This window comes from Spea bombifrons, chromosome 2 (assembly GCF_027358695.1).
Source record: "Spea bombifrons isolate aSpeBom1 chromosome 2, aSpeBom1.2.pri, whole genome shotgun sequence".
NCBI lineage: Eukaryota > Metazoa > Chordata > Amphibia > Anura > Pelobatidae > Spea > Spea bombifrons.
The window spans coordinates 2,358,296-2,386,178 of NC_071088.1; the positions used below are offsets into that span (position 1 = coordinate 2,358,296).

General features: G+C 52.9%; 1 protein-coding gene across 2 annotated transcripts; it reads right to left on the reverse strand.

Annotated features, from left to right (window-relative positions):
• GSK3B (glycogen synthase kinase 3 beta) lies at window positions 1-27,828 on the reverse strand. 2 transcript variants are annotated; one of them, XM_053455203.1, is made up of 11 exons: window positions 27,430-27,828; window positions 17,147-17,340; window positions 9,957-10,040; window positions 8,464-8,574; window positions 8,123-8,253; window positions 4,429-4,535; window positions 4,116-4,213; window positions 2,614-2,709; window positions 1,789-1,993; window positions 1,235-1,333; window positions 1-580 (listed from the first exon to the last, which is right to left on the reverse strand). In XM_053455203.1, the coding sequence occupies exons 1-11, from the start codon at window positions 27,515-27,517 to the stop codon at window positions 513-515; spliced, it is 1,281 nt and encodes a 426-aa protein (XP_053311178.1). In that variant the 5' UTR covers window positions 27,518-27,828; the 3' UTR covers window positions 1-512. The 2 variants fall into 2 exon arrangements, with proteins under 2 accessions (XP_053311178.1, XP_053311179.1); XM_053455204.1 differs by having other exon boundaries at window positions 1,789-1,975; window positions 27,430-27,827.
• Window positions 27,829-27,883: the final 55 nt, after the last annotated feature.

The window sequence follows — 27,883 nt, forward strand, 5'->3', positions numbered from 1 at the left end:
TTATTTTTTTGGATGGGCTACCGGCCCCGGCCGGCCACTGGCGATTACAGCAGAATCCCTAGGAAAACATCAGGCGGGGGGCTGGAAGGAGTGGCGGCAACATCCCCGTTTAACCCTCATCTGCTGGAGCTGCTGCTCACCGGCACACGAGTAGTTAAATCGGACCAGGAGAGAGGAGAGGTGCAGCACTTAATTACGTCCCCCCTCTCCCCTAGATCACTAATGAGATAAAAAATGAAAATAAAATAAAGAAAAACTGTATTTATAGATATTTTACAAGGTTAAATAACAATAATAATAATAAAAAAAACTGAACCACTAAAATCAACAAAAGATGGCGTTTCCTTTACAGTTTCTTATGTATATATTTTTTTCATTTTTTTTTTTTTGATAAATGTGGCCAGTGTTTTGTGGGAGGGGCCTCAGGGAAGGGGGTGTTCCCCCTCTCTGATTCCCCGCCCCTTTGCTACTATGCCCTTTTCGCCCGTGCGCTGAACATGCTTCTTATTGGCTCAGGTAGAGTTGGAGGCGGAGGCTGAGGCTGCGTTGGTGGTCGGCCCGCGATCCCCGGCGTTAGAATCTGAAACACAGACAGGCGGATGATCAAAGCCGGATCCCGTGTGGCGGGGGTGGGGGGGGATGGGCAGGGGGTCTTGGACCCATTTAATATTGAATTAGTGCAATTTATACTATTTCGTATTTAAATTATAACTTAAGTTAAACATGACCCCCAGCACTGCGGGATTCCAAAACCCGTCCCGGAAACGCGTCTTTCGATCAAGTAAAATTTTGCCGGGAGCGCTTGGTCATGTGACACAAGAGCAGACATTGATAGGGTGTTGCCATGGAAACTAGATCCCTTAAGGAATAGAATTGGGGGATGATGGGTGTGGAGGGGGTGGGGAGACTGGGGGGTGATGGGTTTGGAGGGGGGGGGAGACTGGGGGGTGATGGGTGTGGAGGGGGTGGGGAGACTGGGGGGGTGATGGGTGTGGAGGGGGTGATGGGTGTGGAGGGGGTGATGGGTGTGGAGGGGGTGGGGAGACTGGGGGGTGATGGGTGTGGAGGGGGTGATGGGTGTGGAGGGGGTGATGGGTGTGGAGGGGGTGATGGGTGTGGAGGGGGTGGGGAGACTGGGGGGGGTGATGGGTGTGGAGGGGATGCGGAGACTGGGGGGTGTTGGGTGTGGAGGGGGTGATGGGGCTCCTGCGTCTCCCGCGGGGTCTCTGCTCACCTGATGTGGCGGTGGCGTTCGTGGGCGCAGACGCCGGGGCCTGGTTCCGTGCATGCGATGGGATGAGGGTGGACGATAGGGAGGGATTGCTCGATAATTCTACAGGAGAGAGAACATCCGAACTGGATTAGTGAGAAACAAAAGCTGTGCGCTCTACAACCACCCAGGCTGGGAGGCAGATCTGGTCTTACTGTGGTGGACTGGTGGTGGCATCCCCAAGTAATCCCAAAACGTAAAAAGGTGTCATCAAATTTAAATTTAACTTAAAAATACGCTGACAGCCCAACCCCCACCCAGTGTCACCAGGGTGCATGATAGCGCTGGTTTCGGGGGTGAACCCGGCTCCCAATAAAAATAAATATGGCTGCCCTTTAAATTAACCCTTTGTCCTCTGACTACAGGCCCCTTTACGAGACTAACTCTCCCGATTATTTGTGGCAGTCCCATTAAAGGAGTTGTTTGGACAGGGAACCTCTTAAAGTGACAGCAACCTAAAACATCACTGCCCCACCTCAAGCACCCCCTTAGTTACCCCAGGACGGGCCATTGGGTACCTTGAGTGGTAAAGTTAAAGAGTGGAGGGAAATCCCGGCCATTGGGAAGCTTGGGATTGGGGTCTCGCAGCTCGTCGAAGAAGGAGTGGGCGCAGGCGTCCAGGGGGGTGAGGCGTGCGGTTGGCGTGTACTCCAGCAGCCGCGAACACAGCGCGATGGCCTCGGGGGGGGTGCGCGCCCTGAATACCTGCAAAAAGACATAACCCTTTAAAGACAAAAAAAATAGATCTGACTGAGTCGGCGGCTCCTTAGCCTTTTCTGCAGTGGGATGGATGGGATGGATGGGTGGTCTCACGGAACATGATTGCCCACAGAGATCCCTTAAATACACGCTAGGAGCCTGTAACACGCGTGACCGGGGTATCTACTCCCCCCCCCAGGACTCAACAGGGATTTTGGGTTGGGAACGTCAGAAAAGCCCAAATATATAAATTAGAGGTCCGGGCACCGCGTGGAAAACACGCATCTCCTTCCGTGATCTTGGAGCTACACGCAGATAATCAAGAACGTTGCGTGTTCTAAAATAGCTTTTTAAACCATTAAATGAATACACACGGCAGTCAATTACTACAAACACCCCGAATCGGGGCAGGATTTGGGGAGGACTGGGGCTGCTGTGTGACTGCAGGAACGAGGTGCTCGGCACAACTATACATTATGGAACGAGCCCTGGCCGGCCCCCCGTCACCCCTCTTGCCGTTAAGGCCCCCGGGTATCATGCGGTTTAGAGATGGTGGATGAAGCAAGCTGGGGGTTAATGGCTGCAGCAGCCACGGTGTCACCCAGGCAGGTAGGGGGCTGCATGTGCAACCTCGGGGGGCTCACCTTTGTCCAGGGATGCGCCTTTATCTGGGGGAACTTGAACTCGGTGTAGTTGGGGTTCATTTCTCTGATCTGCTCCCGCGTCGGAGTTCCTAGAACCTGAAACACAGAGGAGCCGTCGTGATTAAACGCCTGGGAGCCGCAGCGGCCCTCACCTACTGGGGGCCACGGCTAATGAGACGCACAGGAGCCGGGGGCCCTCACCTACTGGGGGCCACGGCTAACGAGACACATGGGAGCCGGGATCGGAGGCAGCCTCTGGCAGAGCCAGCGTTATCTGACCAATTCTCTCCATCACAATTGGAGGAAGATAACTTATAACCCTGTATAATGCATAGGTATATCAGTGGGCCGGCCCCCTGTATAATGTATAGATAAATCAGTGGGCCGGCCCCTGTATACGGCAGGGCATCTGACGCTGTGATGTCACAGAACCCGAATGCACGGATCCGCTGTAACAGCCGCGATAGATAGAGCCTCCTTATAATCCAGAAACCAACAATTTGCCTGCAAATCAGATGCATTCAGCCCACTATTTCCTGCTGCAAAATCCCCTTTTCTGCTGGGAGGCTGTTCCATTAATCCACTACCCTCTCAGTAAAGTAAAACTGCCTTCCGTTCCATCTCAGTCTCTGACTCTCTAGTGTTGGATTCCAGTCTCTTGTTGTAATTTTTATCCTCCTTTGGAATAAATTCCCTCCCGTCCTTTATTAACCCCTTTATGGATTTAAACGTCTCTCCCCATTCCTCTCTCTTCTCTCCCATGTCAGACACATTGAGACCCCTCGCCTACCCTGATAAATGACCCCCACTAGGGGGCAGCGCGGCTGTCTGGAAGGGCGCAGGGCGGCCGCTCTGTTCATTTCAGTTCTGAAAGCTGCAGACGGTTGAATCGTTAAAGACTTGATTAGCGGGAAAGGGTTTATAACGAACGTACAGCGCCGTGGAATATGATGGTGCTATAGAAATTAATAAACAAGAATCAATCCTTCGCTGTAAAAGCCTACTACGCCCCAGCAGATAAACCTGCCTGAAACCGCTGGATGGGGAGGAATAATTACGCGGGAAGTTAAACCGGCCGCTCCGATGGTATTTACATAAAGCTGAAGTTATCGCTCTCAGTTACTTAGTCGATCGCCCCCGTGAAATAGTGACAGACCCTCCTACATTCTTATCGCCATCGCAGCAGACGTGAAAGCGGACTAAAAACCATTTTTTTCATTTAGTTTGAGGTCATAAATCTGGTTTCCTGCACTTTGTCACTCATTTCGTGTCCCCGGCCCCCCGGAGAGCTTCAGCAGAAAGGCGGAATCCTCCAAGAAGCCAGAACCACGCGGCCGATGCGCGGAGACAGAGACAGAAGCGCTTTCTGCACCTCTCTTTCCGCAAAGGGGTGGAGCCACAGGGACTGCCTCTCCCCATTCCTCCAATCGAGGGAGAGGGCGTGTTTGGAGGCTCCGCCTCTGAAAGAACCGAACACATAAAGCCCAGGTTTTGGTTCTCACCTTGATGATTTCCACCAGCTGGTCCACCCCGCTGTCCCCGGGGAAGATGGGCTGCCCGAGGAGGAGCTCCGCCAGCACGCAGCCCGCCGACCACACGTCTGGGGGAGAAAGCAGCGCATGTTACAGGAAGAACCCCGACCCCCCGAACAAATACCACAGCTTGGGGTAATAAACGGGTAACGCTGGAAAATAACCACCCTTCAGTAGTACTAGCAGCGACCGGACGCACAGATGGCAGCAGCAAATGCCAGCGAAACCTGCCGCTTGGTTAACAGATGATGGGGATCTGGGGGCACGAAGACCCTCGCCGTACCTATACTGGACGTGTAATCGGTGGCTCCAAAGATCAACTCTGGCGCCCTGTAGTACCGGGAGCAGATGTAGGACACGTTGGGCTCTCCGCGGACGAGCTGCTTCGCGCTGGAAGAAAAGACACCAAAGACATGAACGTTACGGTATACAATACTATAACCCCCCCCCAGCGCTGTATACATTAATATACCCCCCAGCGCTGTATACAGTAATATAACCCCCAGCGCTGTATACAGTCATATAACCCCCCAGCGCTGTATACAGTAATATAACCCCCAGCGCTGTATACAGTAATATAACCCCCCAGCGCTGTATACAGTAATATAACCCCCCCAGCGCTGTATACAATACTATAACCCCCCCCAGCGCTGTATACAATACTATAACCCCCCCCAGCGCTGTATACAGTAATATAACCCCCCCAGCGCTGTATACAATACTATAACCCCCCCAGCGCTGTATACAGTAATATAACCCCCCCAGCGCTGTATACAATACTATAACCCCCCCAGCGCTGTATACAATACTATAACCCCCCCAGCGCTGTATACAGTAATATAACCCCCCCAGCGCTGTATACAATAATATAACCCCCCCAGCGCTGTATACAGTAATATAACCCCCCAGTTCTGTATACAGTAATATAACTCCCAGCGCTGTATACAGTAATATAACCCCCAGCACTGTATACAGTAATATAACCCCCAGCGCAGTATACAGTAATATAACCCCCAGCGCTGTATACAGTAATATAACCCCCCAGTTCTGTATACAGTAATATAACCCCCAGCGCTGTATACAGTAATATAACCCCCAGCGCTGTATACAGTAATATAACCCCCAGCGCAGTATACAGTAATATAACCCCCCAGCGCTGGATACAGTAATATAAACCCCCAGCGCTGTATACAGTAATACAACCCCCCAGCGCTGTATACAGTAATACAACCCCCCAGCGCTGTATACAGTAATATAACCACCCCCAGCGCTGTATACAGTAATATAACCCCCAACGCTGTATACAGTAATATAACCCCCCAGCGCTGTATACAGTAACATAACCCCCAGCGCTGTATACAGTACTATAACCCCCAGCGCTGTATACAGTAATATAACCCCCCAGCGCTGTATACAGTAATATAACCCCCAGCGCTGTATACAGTAATATAACCCCCAGCGCTGTATACAGTAATAACCCCCAGTGCTGTATACAGTAATATAACCCCCAGCGCTGTATACAGTAACATAACCCCCAGCGCTGTATACAGTAATATAACCCCCCAGCGCTGTATACAGTAATATAACCCCCAGCGCTGTATACAGTAATATAACCCCCAGCGCTGTATACAGTAATATAACCCCCAGCGCTGTATACAGTAATATAACCCCCAGCGCTGTATAATTATAATGAAGTTCATTCCTCCATAGACTTTCATTATTGAGAGTGTCTGCTGAGGTGATTAAGACTGAGTCATTCTATTGTCCCCCGCAGGCAGTATGATAAGGGGTCGGGGGGTTTAGTAGATCGGGGCTCAGATAACAGAGCGAGAATCATACAAACGGCTGATATGCAGCTGCCTGAAAACTTTATATTATGGGGCAAAAAAGGAAACCGGAAATATTTACGATAGGAAGAAGAAGTCGTCCCTCTGATGAAGTAACTCTGATAAACGATACAGCCTTCGGGGTCAACATGCGGGGAACAAATTGCCCCAGCAGGTAGGGAAGGTGCTGTGAACGCGGCTGTACGGCGGGGTTTACTGAGGTTTCGCGGCGCGGGAGATTAATTTCTGTTAATCCGGCGATTAGACGCGGAGAGGAGGATTTTAACGAACGCGTGAATGGAGGCTGAGAAGGAGTTTAATGAATGGCTTCCGGCCGAACAAATCACAGACTGGGAGTCTTTTGTACTTTCTGAGCGTCGCCGTAATCCTAGCGTTTAGCGGGAGGTAAAGAGAGTAAACTGCCGGCGCCGGAGCCCACAGGCACATTCTAGTAACATTATTAGGGATGCACCGATATATCGGAGAAAAGGGCATTATCAGCAAAATGGGCGAAAATAATCAGCGCCAGGGGCCGGGCAGCTTACCTCCGCGTTGGTCGCACACACTGTGGGAGCGTCTCTTGTATCGGCCAGGGGAAGCAGGAACCCAGCACAGTCGCATGAATGCACGTCACGTGACTCTGCTTCATTCCTTCTTCCCCTGGGGGCGGGACAAGAGAAGTTGCAGAGGGAAGAAGCCGGGCCCCTGCAGAAGTCTGCGAGTGAGAGATCTGCAGTTCAGGTAAGGGGGCGGGGGAGGGTATGTGAATGAGTATATGAATCAGTGAATGAATAAATGAATGAGTGTGCGTGTGATAGCATGGATGTGTAAGTGTGTGTATGTTGTTGATTTGTTTTGTCCAATTTTGGCGTAACTTAAGAAAAGTGTTTTTTTGTGTGTGTGTGGGGGGGCATTTTCTGTTTCGGGCAAGTGAATCCTGAATTTTTGGTTTCAGTTTCGGTCCAGATTTTTCATTTCGGTGCATCCCTAACATTATACTTGTACAGAGCTGTACTTTACTGAGAGGGTGGTAGATAAGTGGAACAGCCTCCCAGCAGAAGTATGTGAGATAGCTCACTTGGTTCAAATCCTGGCAGAGTCAACTCAGCCCTCCATCCTACCGAGTGCCACGGACTGGTAATAAAATCCGAATATAATCTATTATTCCGATGCCACTGGGAGAAAGGCGCTATAAACAGGACTCGTTATGTTAAGTTGTTAGGTGGTAGAGGCTAATACAGCGAGGGGATATAAACATGCGCGGGATAGGCATACTGCTCCTATGTCTAAGTAAGCGGAACAGCCTCCCAGCAGAAGTGGTAGAGGGTAATACAGTGAGGGTATTAAACATGCATGGGATAGACATACGGCTCCTGAATCTAAGACGAGACCAACGACTGATTAAGGTTTGAGTCTCTACAGCAGGAGAAACGGGTGACTAGACGGGGGCCGGATGGGGCCGATCTGCCGGGAGAGTCTATGTTTCTATGGCGTTGAGACACGTATCCAGCCTCTCGGGATGTAAATGGCGTCCGGCTGTAAGAAGCGTACTTGGCTAGGAGGCGGCATCAGGGCTCGGGGTAAACGGGAAGGAAATCACGATCTGCTGTTTTAATATGATACACGTATGAGATTATGGAAACGTGTGACACGTATCATCATATACACCACGGGAAAGGCTTCTGCCGACACACAGGCCATGCGCTGAAACCTGCCCGTACCTGCCAGAGGGGAAAACTCGCTTATCACAGCAAATATCAGACACGCAAATACATAGACGGGGGGGGGGGGGGGCAGAGACACAAGAGCAAACTGACACGTGAAAGGGCCGCAGCGTACACAAGCCGGGGCTGGAGGGCAAATTTTACCCATTTATTCCCCCCCAAAAAACTAACAAAAACACCAAAACACGCAGCATATCTTGGCACTGATTGGATAAATCTCTCTGCAAGTCAGTCTTTCGTGATCGTTTTTAATCCCTGAAACCATTACTTCAGTCGCCTCCTCCGAACTGTCTCCAGCGTCAATACCCTTCTGCGGATGGGCTCTCCAGAACGGTACCCACTACTCTAGGTGAAATCTATAAAGAGGCAGAAGCACTCCCCGCACCCCACCACTAATGCCCCTCGCTGTACACCGCATGGGGCTTACCTGCCGAAGTCGCAGAGCTTCAGCACCGCCGTGTCCGGGTCGAGCAGCAGGTTCTGGGGCTTGATGTCTCGGTGGCAGATCCCGAAGGAATGGATGTACGCTAAACTGCGGAACAGCTGATACATGTACAACTGCGAGGAGAGAGAGAGAGAGAACGTGAGAGAGAGGGAGAAAGAGAGCGTGAGAGAGAGAGGGAGAAAGAGAGAGAGAGGGAGAGAGGGAGAGAGGAAGAGAGAGAGAGGGAGAGAGGAAGAGAGAGAGAGGGAGAGGAAGAGAGTCTGGCGCGCCGGGAGATGTATATACAGAGAAGCCATGGACGGTAATGGCCGCCATGTTATTACCTTGACGTAGATCATGGGCAGGGCCTGCTTGGCGCGGCTGTAATGTCTGGCGACTCTGTACACCGTCTCGGGAACGTAATCCAGCACGAGATTCAGATAAACCTCATCCTTCTGCAAGAGACAACACAGCGAGTCAGAGGGGCGGCGGAGCGGAGGGGGGTCAGAGCGGGGCATCGCTGGGGGGCCAGAGAGAATGCGGCGGGTGCATTGCTGGGGGGGGGTCAGAGCGGAGGCGGCGCAGGGGTCAGAGGGGAAGCAGCAAACACTCAGAGGGGGGCAGAGAAGGATATGGTAGAAATCCTGCACAGGGTTCTATTCCATGACTGAATCTTGTTGTCTGCACCGGCCGGATAACGATATGGCAGCGAGTGTGGCCAGCAGGGCCGCTGGGGGGCCGGGAAGGTAAACGGGGTTCACAATCAGAAACCTGAATTTCACTACAGAAAGTGAAAAAAGGTAACCCATTGGGAATGTGGCCCCCAGCACCGGCTCCCTACCCCCCCCGGAGCGCACAGGGTACCGGGGCACATACTGGGGCAGGTCTGCTTTAACCCCAATCATGTTCATTTTCCTAGAAAGACACCGCCGCAGTAGTGTAAATGAGCTCCGCGCCTCCCGGGGTATTTATAGAGCTCAGCGCCTCAGATAAAAATACACGGAGGACAAATCCAGCTGCGCCTGTCCGCGCCCGGCCCCGAGCTTCACCCACACAGCTTCCTCAACCCCTCTGGCTACGAGAGGGTTAACACCTAGCAGTGAGTGGAACGCCGCAGGACATCCACGTGAAGATCCCCGGCAGGACGGCAGCGGCTGCTTAAAATATTCCGACCGGAACTAAAATAATAGAGCGCAGAATATACAAAAAAAGGGAATTTGATACAAAGTGTCTTCTTAAGTTGAAAGCGAAGGGTTAACCCCAGCCTGCCGGATCCAGCTGTCTCCACGCTTCACTGATCAGCGGCTGTATGAGAGGTTTAATGGGATCCATGTGATCTGCCTGCAGGGGGCCGAGAGGCACTCGGAGGGCCGACCGCTTTGAAGTCAAGACTTTCAGATCTCACAAAAGGAAGGACTTTTCCAGCCCCTTGGAGCAGCCGGGCGTCCGCCCCTCCCCCATCCGGTACATACAGGTCAGTGTGTGTGTGAGTGTGTGTGTGTGTGAGTGAGTGTGTGTGTAGGGGGGGTCTGTAAAAAAAAAAAAAAAATGGTTCTGACGCAGTTGCTGCGTTCCGTTTGTTGAGTGTAATATATATTATATAACTCTGGTGACTGAGGCTCTGCCGTCGGACCTTCACCATGACGACGGGAGCATAAATCAGAGGGATAAAAGGTCTGCTGAACAGATCTGGAAAGAGCATAATAATCTCAGACCCGGAACATGCATAGGGACCTCTGGGGCCACAGAGAAACCGAAACCCAAACACGTCCTGAATGCAGTCACACCGAGAAGCGGAGCCCGGGGCGTGACGGAAGGCGCATGCGCAGCCTCTCACCTTCTCTCCGCTCGAGTAGAAGAAGTAGCGCAGCCGCACGATGTTGCAGTGATCCAGCTTCCTCATTATCTGAAGCTCTCGGTTCTGAAAGAAAAACAGAAAATTCTGCGTGAGGCAAACGGGACGAGCGAAGCGGCCATTAATACCACGGCTCGGCCAATCGCGGCTTCGGGGTGCAGACCTGAGAGCGCGGCAGCGAGATAAAGCCCTGGTAGGAGTATACCGAGAAAAGATCTTCCCGTGTAACGGTTACCGGTCATGCAGCTGTACAGCGTCAGAGATCACTATACGGAAGCGATGCGCGCTGCCCCCCCCCCCGATATCACAATGCATGGCACGGGGTTTCACGGAACGCGGCAGACCCCAGCGCGTTATATTATAATAACATTTGTGGAGTTATAAAGCGCCTGCATATTCCGTGATGCGGTACAGAACCGGACGGAGCACCGGCACCCAGCGAGCGGTACTCAGCGGGCAGAGTTACTGCGCGGCCCGGCTCTCCCGGAGACAGCTGGGCAGCGTCCTGAAGTGACCTCTCTTTGTGGAGAGACTGCCCCGCTGGAAGCGAGACACGCGTTTAACCCTCGCCGCGGGCCGTCTGCAGCCTCTGTACACCGTGCTAAGCTGGAGGCCGGGGAGGAATATCGCTTACTGATTAATATAGCACCATCATATTCTATAGCGCAGTACAACGGGTGCATCACGAGCACGGATTTAAAGAAACAGAGAGGGGAGACGGAGCCCTGATCAAAGGAGTATACAGTAATATACCCCCCCCCAGTGCTGTATACAGTAATATAACCCCCAGCGCTGTATACAGTAATATAACCCCCCCACCGCTGTATACAGTAATATAACCCCCCCAGCGCTGTATACAGTAATATAACCCCCCCACCGCTGTATACAGTAATATAACCCCCCCCAGCACTGTATACAGTAATATAACCCCCCAGCGCTGTATACAGTAATATAACCCCCAGCGCTGTATACAGTAATATAACCCCCAGCGCTGTATACAGTAATATAACCCCCCCAGCGCTGTATACTGTAATATAACCCCCCCAGCGCTGTATACAGTAAAATAACCCCCCCAGCGCTGTATACAGTAAAATAACCCCCCCAGCGCTGTATACAGTAATATAACCCCCCAGCGCTGTATACAGTAATATAACCCCAGCACTGTATACAGTAATATAACCCCCAGCGCTGTATACAGTAATATAACCCCCAGCACTGTATACAGTAATATAACCCCCAGCGCTGTATACAGTAATATAACCCCCCAGCGCTGTATACAGTAATATAACCCCCAGCGCTGTATACAGTAATATAACCCCAGCGCTGTATACAGTAATATAACCCCCAGCGCTGTATACAGTAATATAACCCCCAGCGCTGTATACAGTAATATAACCCCCCAGCGCTGTATACAGTAATATAACCCCCCAGCGCTGTATACAGTAATATAACCCCCCAGCGCTGTATACAGTAATATAACCCCCAGCGCTGTACACAGTAATATAACCCCCAGCACTGTATACAGTAATATAACCCCAGCACTGTATACAGTAATATAACCCCCAGCGCTGTACACAGTAATATAACCCCCAGCACTGTATACAGTAATATAACCCCCAGCACTGTATACAGTAATATAACCCCCAGCGCTGTATACAGTAATATAACCCCCAGCGCTGTATACAGTAATATAACCCCCAGCGCTGTTTACAGTAATATAACCCCCAGCACTGTATACAGTAATATAACCCCCAGCGCTGTATACAGTAATATAACCCCCCGCGCTGTATACAGTAATATAACCCCCCAGCGCTGTATACAGTAATATATCCCCCAGCGCTGTATACAGTAATATATCCCCCAGCGCTGTATACAGTAATATAACCCCCCAGCGCTGTATACAGTAATATAACCCCCCAGCGCTATATACAGTAATATACCCCCCCAGCGCTGTATACAGTAATATAACCCCCAGCGCTGTATACAGTAATATAACCCCCCCAGCGCTGTATACAGTAATATAACCCCCCACAGCGCTGTATACAGTAATATAACCCCCAGTGCTGTATACAGTAATATAACCCCCAGCGCTGTATACAGTAATATAACCCCCAGCGCTGTATACAGTAATATAACCCCCAGCGCTGTATACAGTAATATAACCCCCAGCGCTGTATACAGTAATATAACCCCCAGCGCTGTATACAGTAATATAACCCCCCAGCGCTGTATACAGTAATATAACCCCCCAGCACTGTATACAGTAATATAACCCCCAGCACTGTATACAGTAATATAACCCCCAGCGCTGTATACAGTAATATACCCCCCCAGCACTGTATACAGTAATATAACCCCCAGCGCTGTATACAGTAATATAACCCCCAGCGCTGTATACAGTAATATAACCCCCAGCGCTGTATACAGTAATATAACCCCCAGCGCTGTATACAGTAATATAACCCCAGCGCTGTATACAGTAATATAACCCCAGCGCTGTATACAGTAATATAACCCCCCAGCGCTGTATACAGTGATATAACCCCCCAGCGCTGTATACAGTAATATAACCCCCCAGCGCTGTATACAGTAATATAACCCCCAGCGCTGTATACAGTAATATAACCCCCCAGCGCTGTATACAGTAATATAACCCCCAGCGCTGTATACAGTAATATAACCCCCAGCGCTGTATACAGTAATATAACCCCCAGCGCTGTATACAGTAATATAACCCCCAGCGCTGTATACAGTAATATTACCCCAGCGCTGTATACAGTAATATAACCCCCAGCGCTGTATACAGTAATATAACCCCCCAGCGCTGTATACAGTAATATAACCCCCAGCGCTGTATACAGTAATATAACCCCCAGCGCTGTATACAGTAATATAACCCCCAGCGCTGTATACAGTAATATAACCCCCAGCGCTGTATACAGTAATATAACCCCCAGCGCTGTATACAGTAATATTACCCCAGCGCTGTATACAGTAATATAACCCCCCAGCGCTGTATACAGTAATATAACCCCCAGCGCTGTATACAGTAATATAACCCCCAGCACTGTATACAGTAATATAACCCCCCAGCGCTGTATACAGTAATATAACCCCCAGCGCTGTATACAGTAATATAACCCCCCAGCGCTGTATACAGTAATATAACCCCCAGCGCTGTATACAGTAATATAACCCCCAGCGCTGTATACAGTAATATTACCCCAGCGCTGTATACAGTAATATACCCCCCAGCGCTGTATACAGTAATAACCCCCAGCGCTGTATACAATAATATAACCCCCCCGCGCTGTATACAGTAATATAACCCCCCAGCGCTGTATACAGTAATATACCCCCCAGCACTGTATACAGTAATATAACCCCCCCAGCGCTGTATACAGTAATATAACCCCCAGCGCTGTATACAGTAATATAACCCCCCAGCGCTGTATGCAGTAATATAACCCCCAGCGCTGTATACAGTAATATAACCCCCAGTGCTGTATGCAGTAATATAACCCCCAGCGCTGTATACAGTAATATAACCCCCAGCGCTGTATACAGTAATATAACCCCCCAGCGCTGTATGCAGTAATATAACCCCCAGCGCTGTATACAGTAATATAACCCCCAGCGCTGTATACAGTAATATAACCCCCCAGCGCTGTATACAGTAATATAACCCCCAGCACTGTATACAGTAATATAACCCCAGCACTGTATACAGTAATATAACCCCAGCGCTGTATACAGTAATATAACCCCCCAGCGCTGTATACAGTAATATAACCCCCCAGCGCTGTATACAGTAATATAACCCCCCAGCGCTGTATACAGTAATATAACCCCCAGCGCTGTATACAGTAATATAACCCCCAGCGCTGTATACAGTAATATAACCCCCCAGCGCTGTATACAGTAATATAACCCCCAGCGCTGTATACAGTAATATTACCCCAGCGCTGTATACAGTAATATACCCCCCAGCGCTGTATACAGTAATAACCCCCAGCACTGTATACAATAATATAACCCCCCAGCGCTGTATACAGTAATATAACCCCCCGCGCTGTATACAGTAATATAACCCCCCAGCGCTGTATACAGTAATATAACCCCCCCAGCGCTGTATACAGTAATATAACCCCCAGCGCTGTATACAGTAATATAACCCCCAGCACTGTATACATTAATATAACCCCCCGCGCTGTATACAGTAATATAACCCCCCAGCGCTGTATACAGTAATATAACCCCCAGCACTGTATTCAGTAATATAACCCCCAGCGCTGTATACAGTAATATAACCCCCCAGCGCTGTATGCAGTAATATAACCCCCCAGCGCTGTATACAGTAATATAACCCCCAGCGCTGTATACAGTAATATAACCCCCAGCGCTGTATACAGTAATATAACCCCCCAGCGCTGTATACAGTAATATAACCCCCAGCGCTGTATACAGTAATATAACCCCCAGCGCTGTATACAGTAATATAACCCCCAGCGCTGTATACAGTAATATAACCCCCCAGCGCTGTATGCAGTAATAACCCCTGGAGCCGCCGTTGCTGTCAGTCATGTGATATTTTGGGTGACTTTCCCGGCTCAAACACCGCACTGAGCTGATGCTTTATGGCGATGCTAATTAAGTCCATTCCTCTATAGACTTTCATTAGTCAGAGAGTCCGACTGGGTGATTCAGACTGAGTCATTCTTTTGTCCCCCACAGGCAGTATGATAAGGAGTCGGGGGGGGGGGTTAGTAGATCGGGGATCAGATAACAGAGCGAGAATCATACAAACGGCTGATATGCAGCGGCCTGAAAACTTTATATTATGGGGGCAAAAACTACAACCGGGGTGAAAGAAGCAGAAAATATTTATGGAAACTTTTTTACTCCGATCCGAGGAATAAAACAAACGGTGGAGAATTTCCTCTTAACCTGAGAGGCTGATCTGAATTTAGACTCCGCGCATAAAGCTGTGAAATCCGGCAGCGAACCCCATCGACGAAAACATCCGGGCGGAGCGGGCGAGACTCCCAAACGCTCTCATTATTAGAGTTTCAGGGTAGTGATTCCAGCGGCCCCCGCCCCCCCCAAATATAACAGCCGAGGACATCAAACGTTACCGACCACTCCAAAAGGTCACCCCCCCAATCAACTTCCTGTCCCGACACCAACCATAAAGGCTGTCTGAACCAATCAATGACTTCACGGGGGAGAGAGACTAATGAATGGGGAGGAATAAGCCGATCCTTAGAGCAGGAAGTTCAGACGGCTGCTCCCCACACACAATATATATATTTAACCATCGCACGGGCTTTCCGTGGGGGGCAGACCTGCTAAATGTGTCACCCACGCTGCGCTCCTGCTACAGCAGCGATATTCTGAAATCTACGATAAACATATAAAGATGGCCTCAGACGACCTGCGCGACAGCAGCGACCGTTACCCAGACCCCTCCTGCAGCGGGCGCCCAGACACCGGCAGCGAGCGCACTGTCACCGTTATCACAGAGACGCCAACAAAGCCTCGGGCCCAGCGAGAGCGTCCCGTCCTCTGGTCGCCGTCCAAGAGAGTCAGACATCCTCCTCTGCAGACGGCGGAGAGAGCCGGGGGGGGGTGTTTCCGTGGGGAGGGCAAAGCTCACAGGGAGGGAGGGCACCAATGCCATTGTACAGCGCTGCGGAATGTGACAGCGCTATATAAAACACACAGCCCAGGGAAGGGGTTAATGATGGCCAGCAATCCGGCTCTTATTAGGCCCTTTTCCGCTGGGTCATGTGACCTCCCCACATTCCTGGCTGCTTTGGCACGGGAAGGGTAGTTTGTAGGGACTGAAGCCATGTGAGTCGGGACAGATCCAGCCAGGAAGTATGCGGAGAGCGGGGGAGGGGAGCCTGAGAGCGGCTGGAATCCGACAGCTGCTTCACACAACGGCGTCCCGACGCGCATGAGAAATCACAAGCGCTTCAACCCCAGCCGGCAAGGAAGCAGTGCAATCGCCATAGCAACCAGCGCAATAATTCAGCTTACTGCTCAACTATTAGCATTTTGCACGAAAACTGCTTTTTATAACCCGCCGGCAGATAGGCCCCATCCGGCCCCCGTCTAGTCGCCGTTTCTCCTGCTGTAAAGACTCAAACCTTAATCAGTCGTCGGTCTCGTCTTAGATTCAGCAGCCGTATGTCTATCCCATGCATGTTTAATCCCCTCACTGTATTACCCTCTACCACCTCTGCTGGTGGGCTGTTCCACTTATCTACCACCCTCTCAGTAACGTAAAACTTCCTTCCATTCCGTCTCTGATCCTCGTCCCGTCCTTTATTAACCCCTTTATTTATTTAAACGTCTCTATTGGGTCACGGCGGTTACTGAGACATCCGCAGCACCGAGAAATACGGTGACGTTTCCATAACATGATGTTCCGTGTGCTGTCCGTGTGCCCCCGAGAATCAAATGAAACGTGGCAGGAGGGGGTTAAACCGGGCCTGAGGAGTAATAACAGCGGGGGGGCTGATGTACGAGCTGCCAAAACTTCAGAATATTTAGTGGCAGGATCCCGCTGCCAGGTTTTACGGCGTTGCGCGTTAGGATGCCGTAAAGCGCCTCCGCCGTGCGCTCCCCTCCCCCGACACAGAGTGGGCGTCGCCCAGAGACAAAGGAACGAGAATTTCCTTCGCTGAACGTCCGGCGAGAGCGAAACGCGGAGGATCCCGACCGGTATTTCACGGGACGTTTCCGTGTTTTAGCATTTATTCCGTTTTTCGGAACCGTTACTTTTATAAAAATATAAATGATCTGAAATATAAAAAGTCTTTCTTTGTGCTAATTTTGAACTCACAGCTTCCGGAGTTGTTGTTATGTTTTGTTATATATATATATAGCGCCATCATATTCCGCAGCGACGTACAATGGGTAATCAGGATATGACAAGTAGCGTGTAACATAACAATTAGACTTATAGAAACGGGTGAAGAGGGCCCTGCGCACAAGAGCTTACAATCTACAAGCAGTTGTGTGTGTTTCTGTTAGGGATGGAGGAGCTGGGGGGGGGATGCGGCAGCTCGTTCCTGTGCTCTAGACAGACATATAAAATTCTCACAGGCGACCAGACATACAACGCGGGGGCCCCGGCCGCCGTCCCACCGAGCGCACTCACTCACCTTAAAGCGCTTGTCCTGCAGGACTTTCTTGATGGCCACGAGCTCCCCCGAGTCGCAGAGCTTGGCCTGATAGACGACGCCGAACGAGCCGTTCCCGATCACCTTGGTGTCCGTGTAGCTGACCTCCTGCTGGCGGTCCGGGCCCTGCCCCGGGGTCGCCACCACCGTCGTCACTTTGCTGCCATCTTTGTCTCCTGAAAAATGAAATAGAATCGTGGTCAGATCCTTTATACCCCACGCCGCCCGCTCTGCCCCCCTCAGCCCACCCCGACGGAGAGCGACCCGAAAGCACCCCGAGCCGACGGCTACACGCAGAACAAACACGCTGGGGGTCCGACCGCTCCGGCCCCGTCAGTCACGAGACTTCCGTAATCATACAGCTGCAGTTATACCTGGGGCAGATCCGTCCGGCCCCCCACTGCACACCCCACCGAATCAAACCCCTCCCCCCCGCTGCACGCCCCACCGAGTCCCCGCAGTCCGTTTCTACCCCTGAGGGGCAGCGTCCCATTGGTGGGCCATACCGCCCGAGCACTGCTTATGTAACATGGGCCAGAACACTATGACATGCAGCTCTGACATCATAGGTCACATGACCTTGGCTGCTGGCACTTTAAACAATTTAAAAGCCCCTTAGATATAATTCGAGGGGCCAGCGGCTCGTTCATCTACCCGCTAATTCATGACTCGCAGTTATGAGCAATCTGCCCCGGGGCGGGTTATTTGAGGGCACGACGTTCCAATAAAGCGGCAGCGATGCAAGCAGAGAGGCGGCAGAGAATCTCGGGCCGGCCGCCGGGGTAAAGCTTTACCCGCAAACCCCATAAAGCATCATCCCACCCGCTCCTTTACAATACATCCTACTTGAAACGAGGTGCAATAAACGTTCTGAAAATCACTCACACGTCACAAAGATTTCATTGGTATAAGGGACGCATGTGCCAAAAAACGTGAAGGTGTAAGGAAAGGAATTTACTGAGAGGGTGGTAGATAAGTGGAACAGCCTCCCAGCAGAAGTGGTAGAGGGTAATACAGTGAGGGTATTAAACACGCATGGGATAGACATACGGCTCCTGAATCTAAGACGAGACCAAAGGATGGGGCCGATCTGCAAATTCTGTATTTCCACTGCCCGGGGTCGGGGCTGGACCCGGCAGTACGGGGGAGGGGTTGTTATTGTGAGGGGGGCGGATGCGGTCTTATGCGTCAGTCCTTAGAGCCCCTCATTAACCGCCAAAGAACGAAGAGCAACGGAATAAACTTCCAACAAAACCAGCAACCCCAGTAACAACCCGGCCCCCGTCTAGCCGCCCGTCTCTCCTGCTGTAACGACTCAAACCTTAATCAGTCGTTGGTCTCGTCTTAGATTCAGGAGCCGTATGTCTATCCCATGCATGTTTAATATCCTCACTGTATTACCCTCTACCACCTCTGCTGGGAGGTTGTTCCACTTATCCACCCCCTCTCAGTAAAGTATTTGAACGTGTGCCCCAAGGCCTCCCTGACACTCCAAAAGCTGCCAAACCAAACAGGCTTTCCGGAGCCACGAGTGACGTCAGCGCGGTCCGTCTACCTGCCGGGAGGGGAAGTTACTGACGGGACAAGTCATTTAAAGGGCCGTCACAGCGTGTTGATTCGCGTGCATACATGTCAGATTACACGCCAACAAAGCCGTGACAGTATCTCATCGCTCGACTCGTGACTCAGCACGAAAGCTGCACGGCGGGACCCCCTCGCTGCATTCACACAAACGAACCCCATAGAGGGTAATTATACGGAATTAACCCCTTTCGGGTAACCCGCTGCCAGGCGGTTAATGCCAACCCTGCCGGGCGTCTACTCCGAGACGGACTCCGAAGCCAGAGACCGAGGTGGATATTGTTAGTTGCGGGGGGTTCTTTGTTCGGTGGCAGATACAGTGAGGGCAGTAAATCTGGGCAGAGCGCTCTACGGGGGAGGGGTGTGCATATAGGGCGAGAGAAGCGACGTTACAGACCCGCCGGGGTACCGGTCACAGCCCGACTACCGAGGCATTACCGGCAACCGATTTCATTTTCTGTATAAAATTTAACGCAAACGCAGAAGTTCAGAGGAGCGAAGCCCCCCTGACCCCCCCACACCGCGTGTTCCGGCTTATCGGTAATTATTGCTGGTAACCCGGCAGGAATTATCGGGATAAAGTACCGGGTTTCCCGGGGGGGGGGCGTTAGCGTTAATCCGGGGGCCGAATACCTAAACGGCGCATTATCCAGCCTGGTGCTAATTGCTTGATAACGGCGTTTGTCTCGCGGCAAGCGATCCGCTCGGCACAGCTGGGGGGGGGCGTCACGCGGACACGAGTCACGCAAACGGCATACGGGTATGCACCTGGGTATACACCTTGGAACACGCCAGACATGCGTGTACGGCCAGGGGAAATGAGTCACTCGGATTATTCCTCCCATGTGAAAGGGGTTAACCAGTTCACCGCCGGTGCCTGCAGACAGGAGAGCCCCACCTGGCATATATATCACACGTGGCTGGCAGACAGGTGCACCGCCGGCAAACACATCACACCCGCTCGCAGCCAGCCGTCATACCGCCGCGTGCCCCGAGGGGAGACATAACTAAGTTCAGGCAGGGCACTGACCCCTAAACACAAGTAACGCATCCCCCGGCCAACGCGCTGCAGTCAGATGCCGCAGGACCGCTGCGTCCGTCACACAAGCCCCGGCTGGGAACACAACGTGCGATCAGGCAGGGGAAGGACGCTCCGTCAGATAAACCGCTACAAATTCCCCGAACCCTGAAGTGTAATAAACGAGAGAGACTAATAAAGTTACAAGAAAAAAAATAATTTACTGTATATAGTGAGCGAGAGGAAAGAGTATGACGCAATACAGCCGATTAAAGGGCCGGTCTACTAAATAAAGCATAACGTTCATATCCCCGCCCCGCACGAAAGGTGTAAAGACCTTCTGGAGACTTCCATCGCTCCACCAGCCGCAGATACCCCGGAGGCGTCCGCAGATACCCCGGAGGCGTCCGCAGATACCCCGGAGGCGCCCGCAGATACCCCGAGGCGCCCGCAGATACCCCGGAGGCGTCCGCAGATACCCCGGAGGCGTCCGCAGATACCCCGGAGGCGTCCGCAGATACCCCGGAGGCGTCCGCAGATACCCCGGAGGCGTCCGCAGATACCCCGGAGGCGTCCGCAGATACCCCGGAGGCGTCCGCAGATACCCCGGGCGAGTAATCTCCACTCTCCAAACTTCTGTGGGTTTGGGGCAGGAAGAACGATCTTCTGATCTCACGATGGATTGGGGGGGGGGGGACCGGATCATTAATCCTCCCAACAGACGCAGCATCGAGACAGACAGGAACGCCTCGGCCTCTTCCACGACTCCGCGGATCTCACCAAGTATTCAAAGCCTGAGGAGAACGGACCCGGGGGAAACAGCACCGGAAAACAAACCGCCCGCGGCAACAACCAATCCAGAACCCTTCACTCGACAACGGGAGAGGGGGCCGGAGACGCCGAGCCCCCCAGTACCCGAAGCTTCAGCAGAGGATCATTATACATGATGCGTGTTCTCCGGCGACGCATCTGGCCGCCTTCTTCCTTCGTTGCCATTGATTTCAACGCGTCACGCAGGCAATCAGCGGGAAGAACAGCCGCACTCGCACTCATCAAAAAAAAAGTGAAAAAGCGAATAGAAACCAGGAGTTTTCACACCGACGCAGCAGAGAACCGCCAGCGCTGGAACCCGAACAACAGGGGCAGCAAGAGGCCGAACCCAACCCCCCCCCCCAACGGCTGCTGACGGGCCCAGCTTCCCGGGACATAAACCCGCCGGCTCCAGCGAGGGGCCCGCAGCGCATTCACACGGCAAAGCCCGCCACGGAGCCGCCAGGAGGAACATCACCGGTCTGGTGTTATCAAAATATTACAGATGGACCACGCGTAATCGCCTCGCTCCTCGCCTCTCGCTCCCTCCCTGCGCCTCGCTCCTCGCCTCTCGCACCCTCCCTGCGCCTCGCTCCTCGCCTCTCGCGCCCTCCCTGCGCCTCGCTCCTCGCCTCTCGCACCCTCCCTGCGCCTCGCTCCTCGCCTCTCGCGCCCTCCCTGCACCTCGCTCCTCGCCTCTCGCACCCTCCCTGCGCCTCGCTCCTCGCCTCTCGCACCCTCCCTGCGCCTCGCTCCTCGCCTCTCGCACCCTCCCTGCACCTCGCCTCTCGCACCCTCCCTGCGCCTCGCTCCTCGCCTCTCGCGCCCTCCCTGCACCTCGCTCCTCGCCTCTCGCGCCCTCCCTGCACCTCGCTCCTCGCCTCTCGCACCCTCCCTGCGCCTCGCTCCTCGCCTCTCGCACCCTCCCTGCGCCTCGCTCCTCGCCTCTCGCACCCTCCCTGCACCTCGCCTCTCGCACCCTCCCTGCGCCTCGCTCCTCGCCTCTCGCGCCCTCCCTGCACCTCGCTCCTCGCCTCTCGCACCCTCCCTGCGCCTCGCTCCTCGCCTCTCGCACCCTCCCTGCGCCTCGCTCCTCGCCTCTCGCACCCTCCCTGCACCTCGCCTCTCGCACCCTCCCTGCGCCTCGCTCCTCGCCTCTCGCGCCCTCCCTGCACCTCGCTCCTCGCCTCTCGCACCCTCCCTGCGCCTCGCTCCTCGCCTCTCGCACCCTCCCTGCGCCTCGCTCCTCGCCTCTCGCACCCTCCCTGCACCTCGCCTCTCGCACCCTCCCTGCGCCTCGCTCCTCTTGTAAATGCACGTTTGCCGTCACGCAGGGTCAGAGGTTCACCACACGTCGGCGTCGGACATCAGCACAGTCTGCAGTACATCAAGAAACCCCAAAGCCACAAGAGCTTGTGATCTAATACGGGAAGTCACCGGTCCTGCAAGAGAGCAGGAAGTTCCTTCATTCCCGACACAGAAGGGTTAAATACAAGGCTATAAAATAAAGTTAAAAAAAAGATCTTAAAAAGCTGAAATCCAGCCCGAATTCCAACTCCACAGAGAGGAACGGACGATTTGATTGCGATACTCTTTGCCTGTACAGCCCGACACGTATGATACACGCCAGCGACGGGTAAGAAACCGCGCATTCCACACGCAGACAGCGGAGGGGCAAAGATCAGCAGCGTTTAGGAGACGAGGCCCGGGAGGGAATTACAGAGAGCGCTGGGATATTACAGGAGCCCGGGGGGGGGGAGCGGCCATCGCTGCGCCCGTCCGCCTCCGCGCGTTCATCAGAGAGGGGACCGCAGACCCTGCTGCCCGGGGGCCACCGGAAGCCGCGTTACAAAGAGGGGAAACGATCCGATGAACGGAGTAAAGGACATTTCAGAACAAAACCCAGAGACACGGAGAGCCGCCGGCCCACCTCACGGGGGCCGGACACGGAGAGCCGCCAGCAACATCAGGGAGAATACAGGGGTCTGGCAGGGCCCGCTGGACAGACCCCAAAGCTGCATAATGTAATAACCATGCGCGTCCGGGGTTCTCGAGACATTAGGGGCTCGCAGGGAAGCTATTCTCGCGCTGCAATACCGAGCGCATCACGGGCACAGAGAGGGTTAATATTTCACTCCCAGTAACCAGCCAGATATACCCAACACGGGCACACACTAACAAACCGTGTGAAGAAGGGACCGACGTGCTCTCTACTGCCTGCATTTCAACCCACATAATCCCCGACTACCACAGCGACCCCTCAGCACCTCGAACGTACACAGGAGGAGCCCGTCTCAGCGGGGGCACGGATCACATGTAGCGCGTGTTTTCCACCAAGGAAAGAGAAGTAACGGGGAGGAATAAATGTGCAAATTCTCCGAGAAGCGTTAATGGAAGAAGCTATGTGTCTGCGGTGACGAGGACAGGGGCCCAAACCCAGCGCTGCCCGTCTCATCACGCAGATCAGCGCAGCACGCAAGCCGGTGCAACGGTCTGCAGCCGTACCCAAACGTCCCGCGGCGGCGCTGCCCGAGCCTGCGACCCAATCCGGGTCCGCGACAGCGACCTCGTAACCGACAGCCGGATAGTCCGCGAGTGACCAATATACGCGACCAATGCGCTGGCGGGATGCAGCAATCACACGCTGGGGCACCAGCGGCAGCCGTCAGTATATATTATATATATACATATTATATATATTCCTATATACCCCTACAGTTACTGCACGGCGGGCGGATCACGAGCGCATCCGTCCTTCCGCAGGGCGGGGTGAGCTGGGAGAGGGTAACGATACAAAAGGTCAGAGCAGGACAAGCCCGGGGGCAGAAGCGTCCGCAGGCGGCCGATACCCACCGGGGCGATCCGGCTCTTAGGCGACATGCGGCGCCGACCCACAACAGAGATCCGGAGACGCTACCGCGGGGGCAACTTCTCACCGACTTCAGAAAGAAACGGAGCTTCCGGGGCAACAGCGACCCGTCCAGGAAAACCAGCACCAGGCCCGCTATTACCAGCAACTTCATTTGTAAACCGAACGTAACTTCCATCCCTAGCAGGAAGTTGGAAGCCGCTTCCTTTTCCGTCCCTCTGTCAGCCCGAGCAGGAAGTTGGAAGCCGCTTCCTGTTCTCTCCTTCCCGTCAGCCCGAGCAGGAAGTTGGAAGCCGCTTCCTGTTCTCTCCCCGCGTTGTTTTAGCGGACCGCGCATGAGCCTCTAGCGCTAGAGATTGTTTCCAGCCGCGCAGGTCCCTCCGTAACGCTATTATCACAGATACCTCAGGGTGAATTATACCCTGTGCCGGGGCAGCAAGATGGCGGCTTCCACATGAGGTGATTTTATATAAATAGCACATTAACAGGAATTATGGACAATCTGGGATCTCAAAGGGACGTTAAGATTATTACTATGAGGAGCTGAGATTTCACTTTGGCCACCCGGGTGGTAGTTGGGCTACCATAATGTCCATACAGAGAGCAACGACAAGCCTGCTTCTCCCAACAACATTAACGTCGCCTCTACTCTGCCCAAAGTGCAGCGAATGCGAGTCGCGTTGGGTGCTCGGCCACCATACTTCTCATCCATGGTCCCTTCACACGCTGCTCCTTGACACTGTGCACATTTCTGTATGAGGGGGCTGCTGGAATCTGCTCCTCGTACCCGACGAATTTCCTCTATAGAATCGCCTCGGACACGAAGATTACTTCCGCCCCGCGATTCAAACATCTGGACGGAGCATGAATTAATCGGGCTTCCTATATATATATATATATATATACGCTATTTATATTCATTTCAACCAATATCCACAGAACTACATACAGATCATGACGGGGGTGGACTCGCCACACATGTCCCTGCCCATAACAGACTGGGAGCTCCTCCCACACTGGCTGGGGGCGGGGTTTACCGCCAGACATTGGTTTTCTACCCCTCCATGGACTGGCGGGGAAAGATTTGCTCTCACAGGGCATTTTTGTTTACCCTTTAAGTGCCGGGGCATTTTCCCCCATGGGGCAGGGCAATTTTTCTTAGTTTTGCTACAGTTATTAGTATACAGAAGTGATAAACCGCTTACACAAAAACCATTACGTCTCCAACAAAAATTATAAAAGTAACAGAAATTAAATAACCCCCCCCCAAATACATTTATCCCCTTTTGCTGCCATGCGGGTACAGAAGCCGGTAGGGTCCAATAGGGGAGATACCACTAAAAGCAGGAGAAGGCACAAGCCCCGTGCTCTGCATACCCCCCTACACCTGTGGCCCACAAGGGCCACCTGACGGACTGGCAACAGGCTGCGGGAAACCAAAGCAGCCAATCAAGACACGCGCTGCTTGCCTCCGTGATACTGGGGAAAACATAATACCCCTTCTACGGGCAAAACCAATCACACAGAGAACAGGAAGTCAAGACGACTGCTCCAACGTGCACCCGTAGGGGGGAGGGGCTGTAATAAATTATATATATATAATATAATTAAACCTATATTATATTTTTTTAATCTGTAAAGTTACTGAGGGAAAAGTAAGAATCAGGAAAGCGACAAATGTAACAAAAACCCATTTTGATTAACCATTGCAGTGCCAGAATACAGGCAGCAACATATTGGCGATGGATTTATACAAATTTTGCCAGGAATACTCAACTGTCATGTGACCAAAAATAGCATGCGCCGATATGCTGTTGTCATAGAAACTGAAAAAAAAGCGCCTTGGAAGTTTCTGCGTTATTTTTCTGCCATTAAAGCTTTGGAGGAAAGAGAGTAAAATGATAGACCTGCCGCAGTTTATGTGCATCGTGTACGAGAGAGAGTGGAACGGCAGCTTTAAATCCACTTCCTCTCCGCGGTCTCTCCGGAAATCTCTGCTGGGGACTGGCCTCAGGCCGTGTGACAGTCCTCATTACCAGCACTACAGTATACCCAGGCACAGCGAGGACTCCTGCCTGCAAACCTTTCACCCACATGTCCCCATAAACATGAACATACTCGCAGAACACACAGCGTGTGGCCCCCGGGGCCGGATTTATTTCGGGAGCGGGGCGGATCGAGTCCTCCCACCGCTGCCGCTTCCAAGGAAACGGCTTTTCAATGAATAGACGTTTCTCCAGCACGCGGCGGCTGCAGAGGAGGACTCGGCGGGCCTTCGAATAACACCGGCACGGCCACCCGGGGCCATTACTGCTTTTATTTCGGGAACGTTAAAAATAAACGCATTTCCTCAGAACCCGTAAAAGTCTTTGTCACGGCCGCTCTCTGCCAAACATCACACAACGTAAAATCAGAGGCGCTCCCGGCGATCCAACGGCACGGGGCCCCCCGATCCAACGGCACGGGGCCCCCCGATCCAACGGCACGGGGCCCCCCGATCCAACGGCACGGGGCCCCCCGATCCAACGGCACGGGCAAGGAACGCGAGCCGCCGATCACACGCCTCGCACGACATATACAATTAGTGATAACGGTGAATGAAAGGAACCGAATGAAAGGATTTTTTCCCATGAACGGTTAATCGGTTTCTGTTTTTAATATTAAAGCCCAAGCGTCTCCGGATAAACGTTTACGCTATTATTTCCGAGCCCCTGATGTATAGCGGGTGCCGTGGCAGCGGCGCTGTCTGCCACGCCGGCGCGGGGTCCGATCCCTCTGCCCATTCTTTCTGTCTATTCAAGGTGAAAAAGGGTGGGGTGGAGAGAAGACACGGCGAGGGGGGGGGGATCCTGCACCGGCCAATCAAACACCGGGGAGATCTATGCCATTCAATCTATAACGGGGGCTGTAAAGCGGCTGACACTGGGCTCACTCGCCGGTAAAGACCCCCTGATGCGACGACGAGGCCGTGGCTTGCGTTAAGGTGGGGCTGAGGACAGCTGCACAGCCCCACACAATACATCCAATTCCCACCAGCCTGCTCGGCGTGTTTAAAGGCTAGAGATCCGGCTCGCTGTCCAAGAGAGCGTAGCGAGGGCCGCCCCGGACTCGCTGCGTTAGAAGCCTCTGAGATACTTCACCGTCCTGCAGACATATTCCATGCTGCAGCAATGGCGGTGCATCGATAAGAGACAGAGAGGCTGCCCCCCCCCAAGCAGGCCAGACAGCTGGGGGTCTCGGCAACGGTCAGAGACCCCCGGAGGCCACATTAAAAGTAATATCTATAAAGGACTTGTGACATTTGCAGCGGTGCCAGAATACCAGATGGTCAATTAAGCAGCGGTGGGGGGGGGGTATCGATGTGCCTCGATGTCCCAATCCCTACCACTGAAGGGGATATTCTGAGATGCCGGGGGGGGGCAATTAAAGGCTGCAAAGGCCAGAGTCGTAGCACACATCACCGCGGTGTATCACGGATCATGACATAATACATATTATTTGATGATGTCATTATTACACAAGGCACTGCCAGGCAATCAGGTGACAGAGTAAGAGCAGGAGGTCATTGTGACGGGTAAAACGGGGAGGCAAAGCCATCTGTTCGTTGTGAACAAACCATAAATATCAATTAGTGATTGCAAGCTCTGGGGGACAGTCAATGCAAAGGACGCTACCAGATCTGGCCGGCACACCGGACACGTTACGGAACCGGCAGAATTTATATTAAGCTTAACCAATTTTTTATATTTCACATTTTGGAATTTTTGGCCAAAATCAGTTAAGACTCTAGAATTTTTCCAGTCGGCTTAAATACCCGAGGCGCCAGAAGCGAGTTTCGCCCAGAGACCGGAGGTTCGGTGCCAGCCGCAAATCCCAGGAGCCATGGCTACCTGGCACTTGTCCAGCTTCGGCCCGCCGGTCATTCTATGTGAGGGTATACCCCGACACACCACGCCGCCCGTGCCCAGGAGAGGGTGGTATACTTACGGCTCACTTTCATGCTGCCAAACGCCGACGGCTGCTGCACGGGTTTACAGCTCTCCGCAAAGGAAGTGGTTCTCGGCCTCCCTGACATGATGCAGCCGCCCGCCTTCTCTCTCTTGGTTATAGAAGCCAGACAGAGGGCAAGACCATCAAGTCCCCCGAAGCGGAGCGCACAGCCTCTTCTTTTGGGGTTTAAGTCCCCCTTACCGGTCACCTTATCCCCAAGTCACTCCTGGTGCAGCATCCCTCAGGGGGCAATCCAATGGGGGTAACAAGATGGCAGCAGATGGGGGGGGTGATCACGTAGGCAGCAGACAGTTGGGGGGTCACAGGGCCAAGTAACACTGGCACAGATAGGGGGTCTCAATGACTACCAGCTCTGGGGGAGGGGACTCCGTATACAGGGGGTGCCAAGTAGGATGGGGGCGGGGGGGGGATGTCTCCGGGGCCCCTGGAG

Bases quoted from the DNA above. Each gene is read 5' to 3' on its own strand.
- GSK3B (XM_053455203.1), bottom strand. From the start codon at position 27,517: ATGTCAGGGAGGCCGAGAACCACTTCCTTTGCGGAGAGCTGTAAACCC. The intron at 8,575-9,956 runs GTGAGAGGCTGC...TGTCTCTTGCAG, and splicing joins TCTACTCGAGCGGAGAGAAG to AAGGATGAGGTTTATCTGAA. The intron at 1,994-2,613 runs GTGAGCCCCCCG...TTGTCTTTAAAG, and splicing joins AGGCGCATCCCTGGACAAAG to GGTTATGTCTTTTTGCAGGT.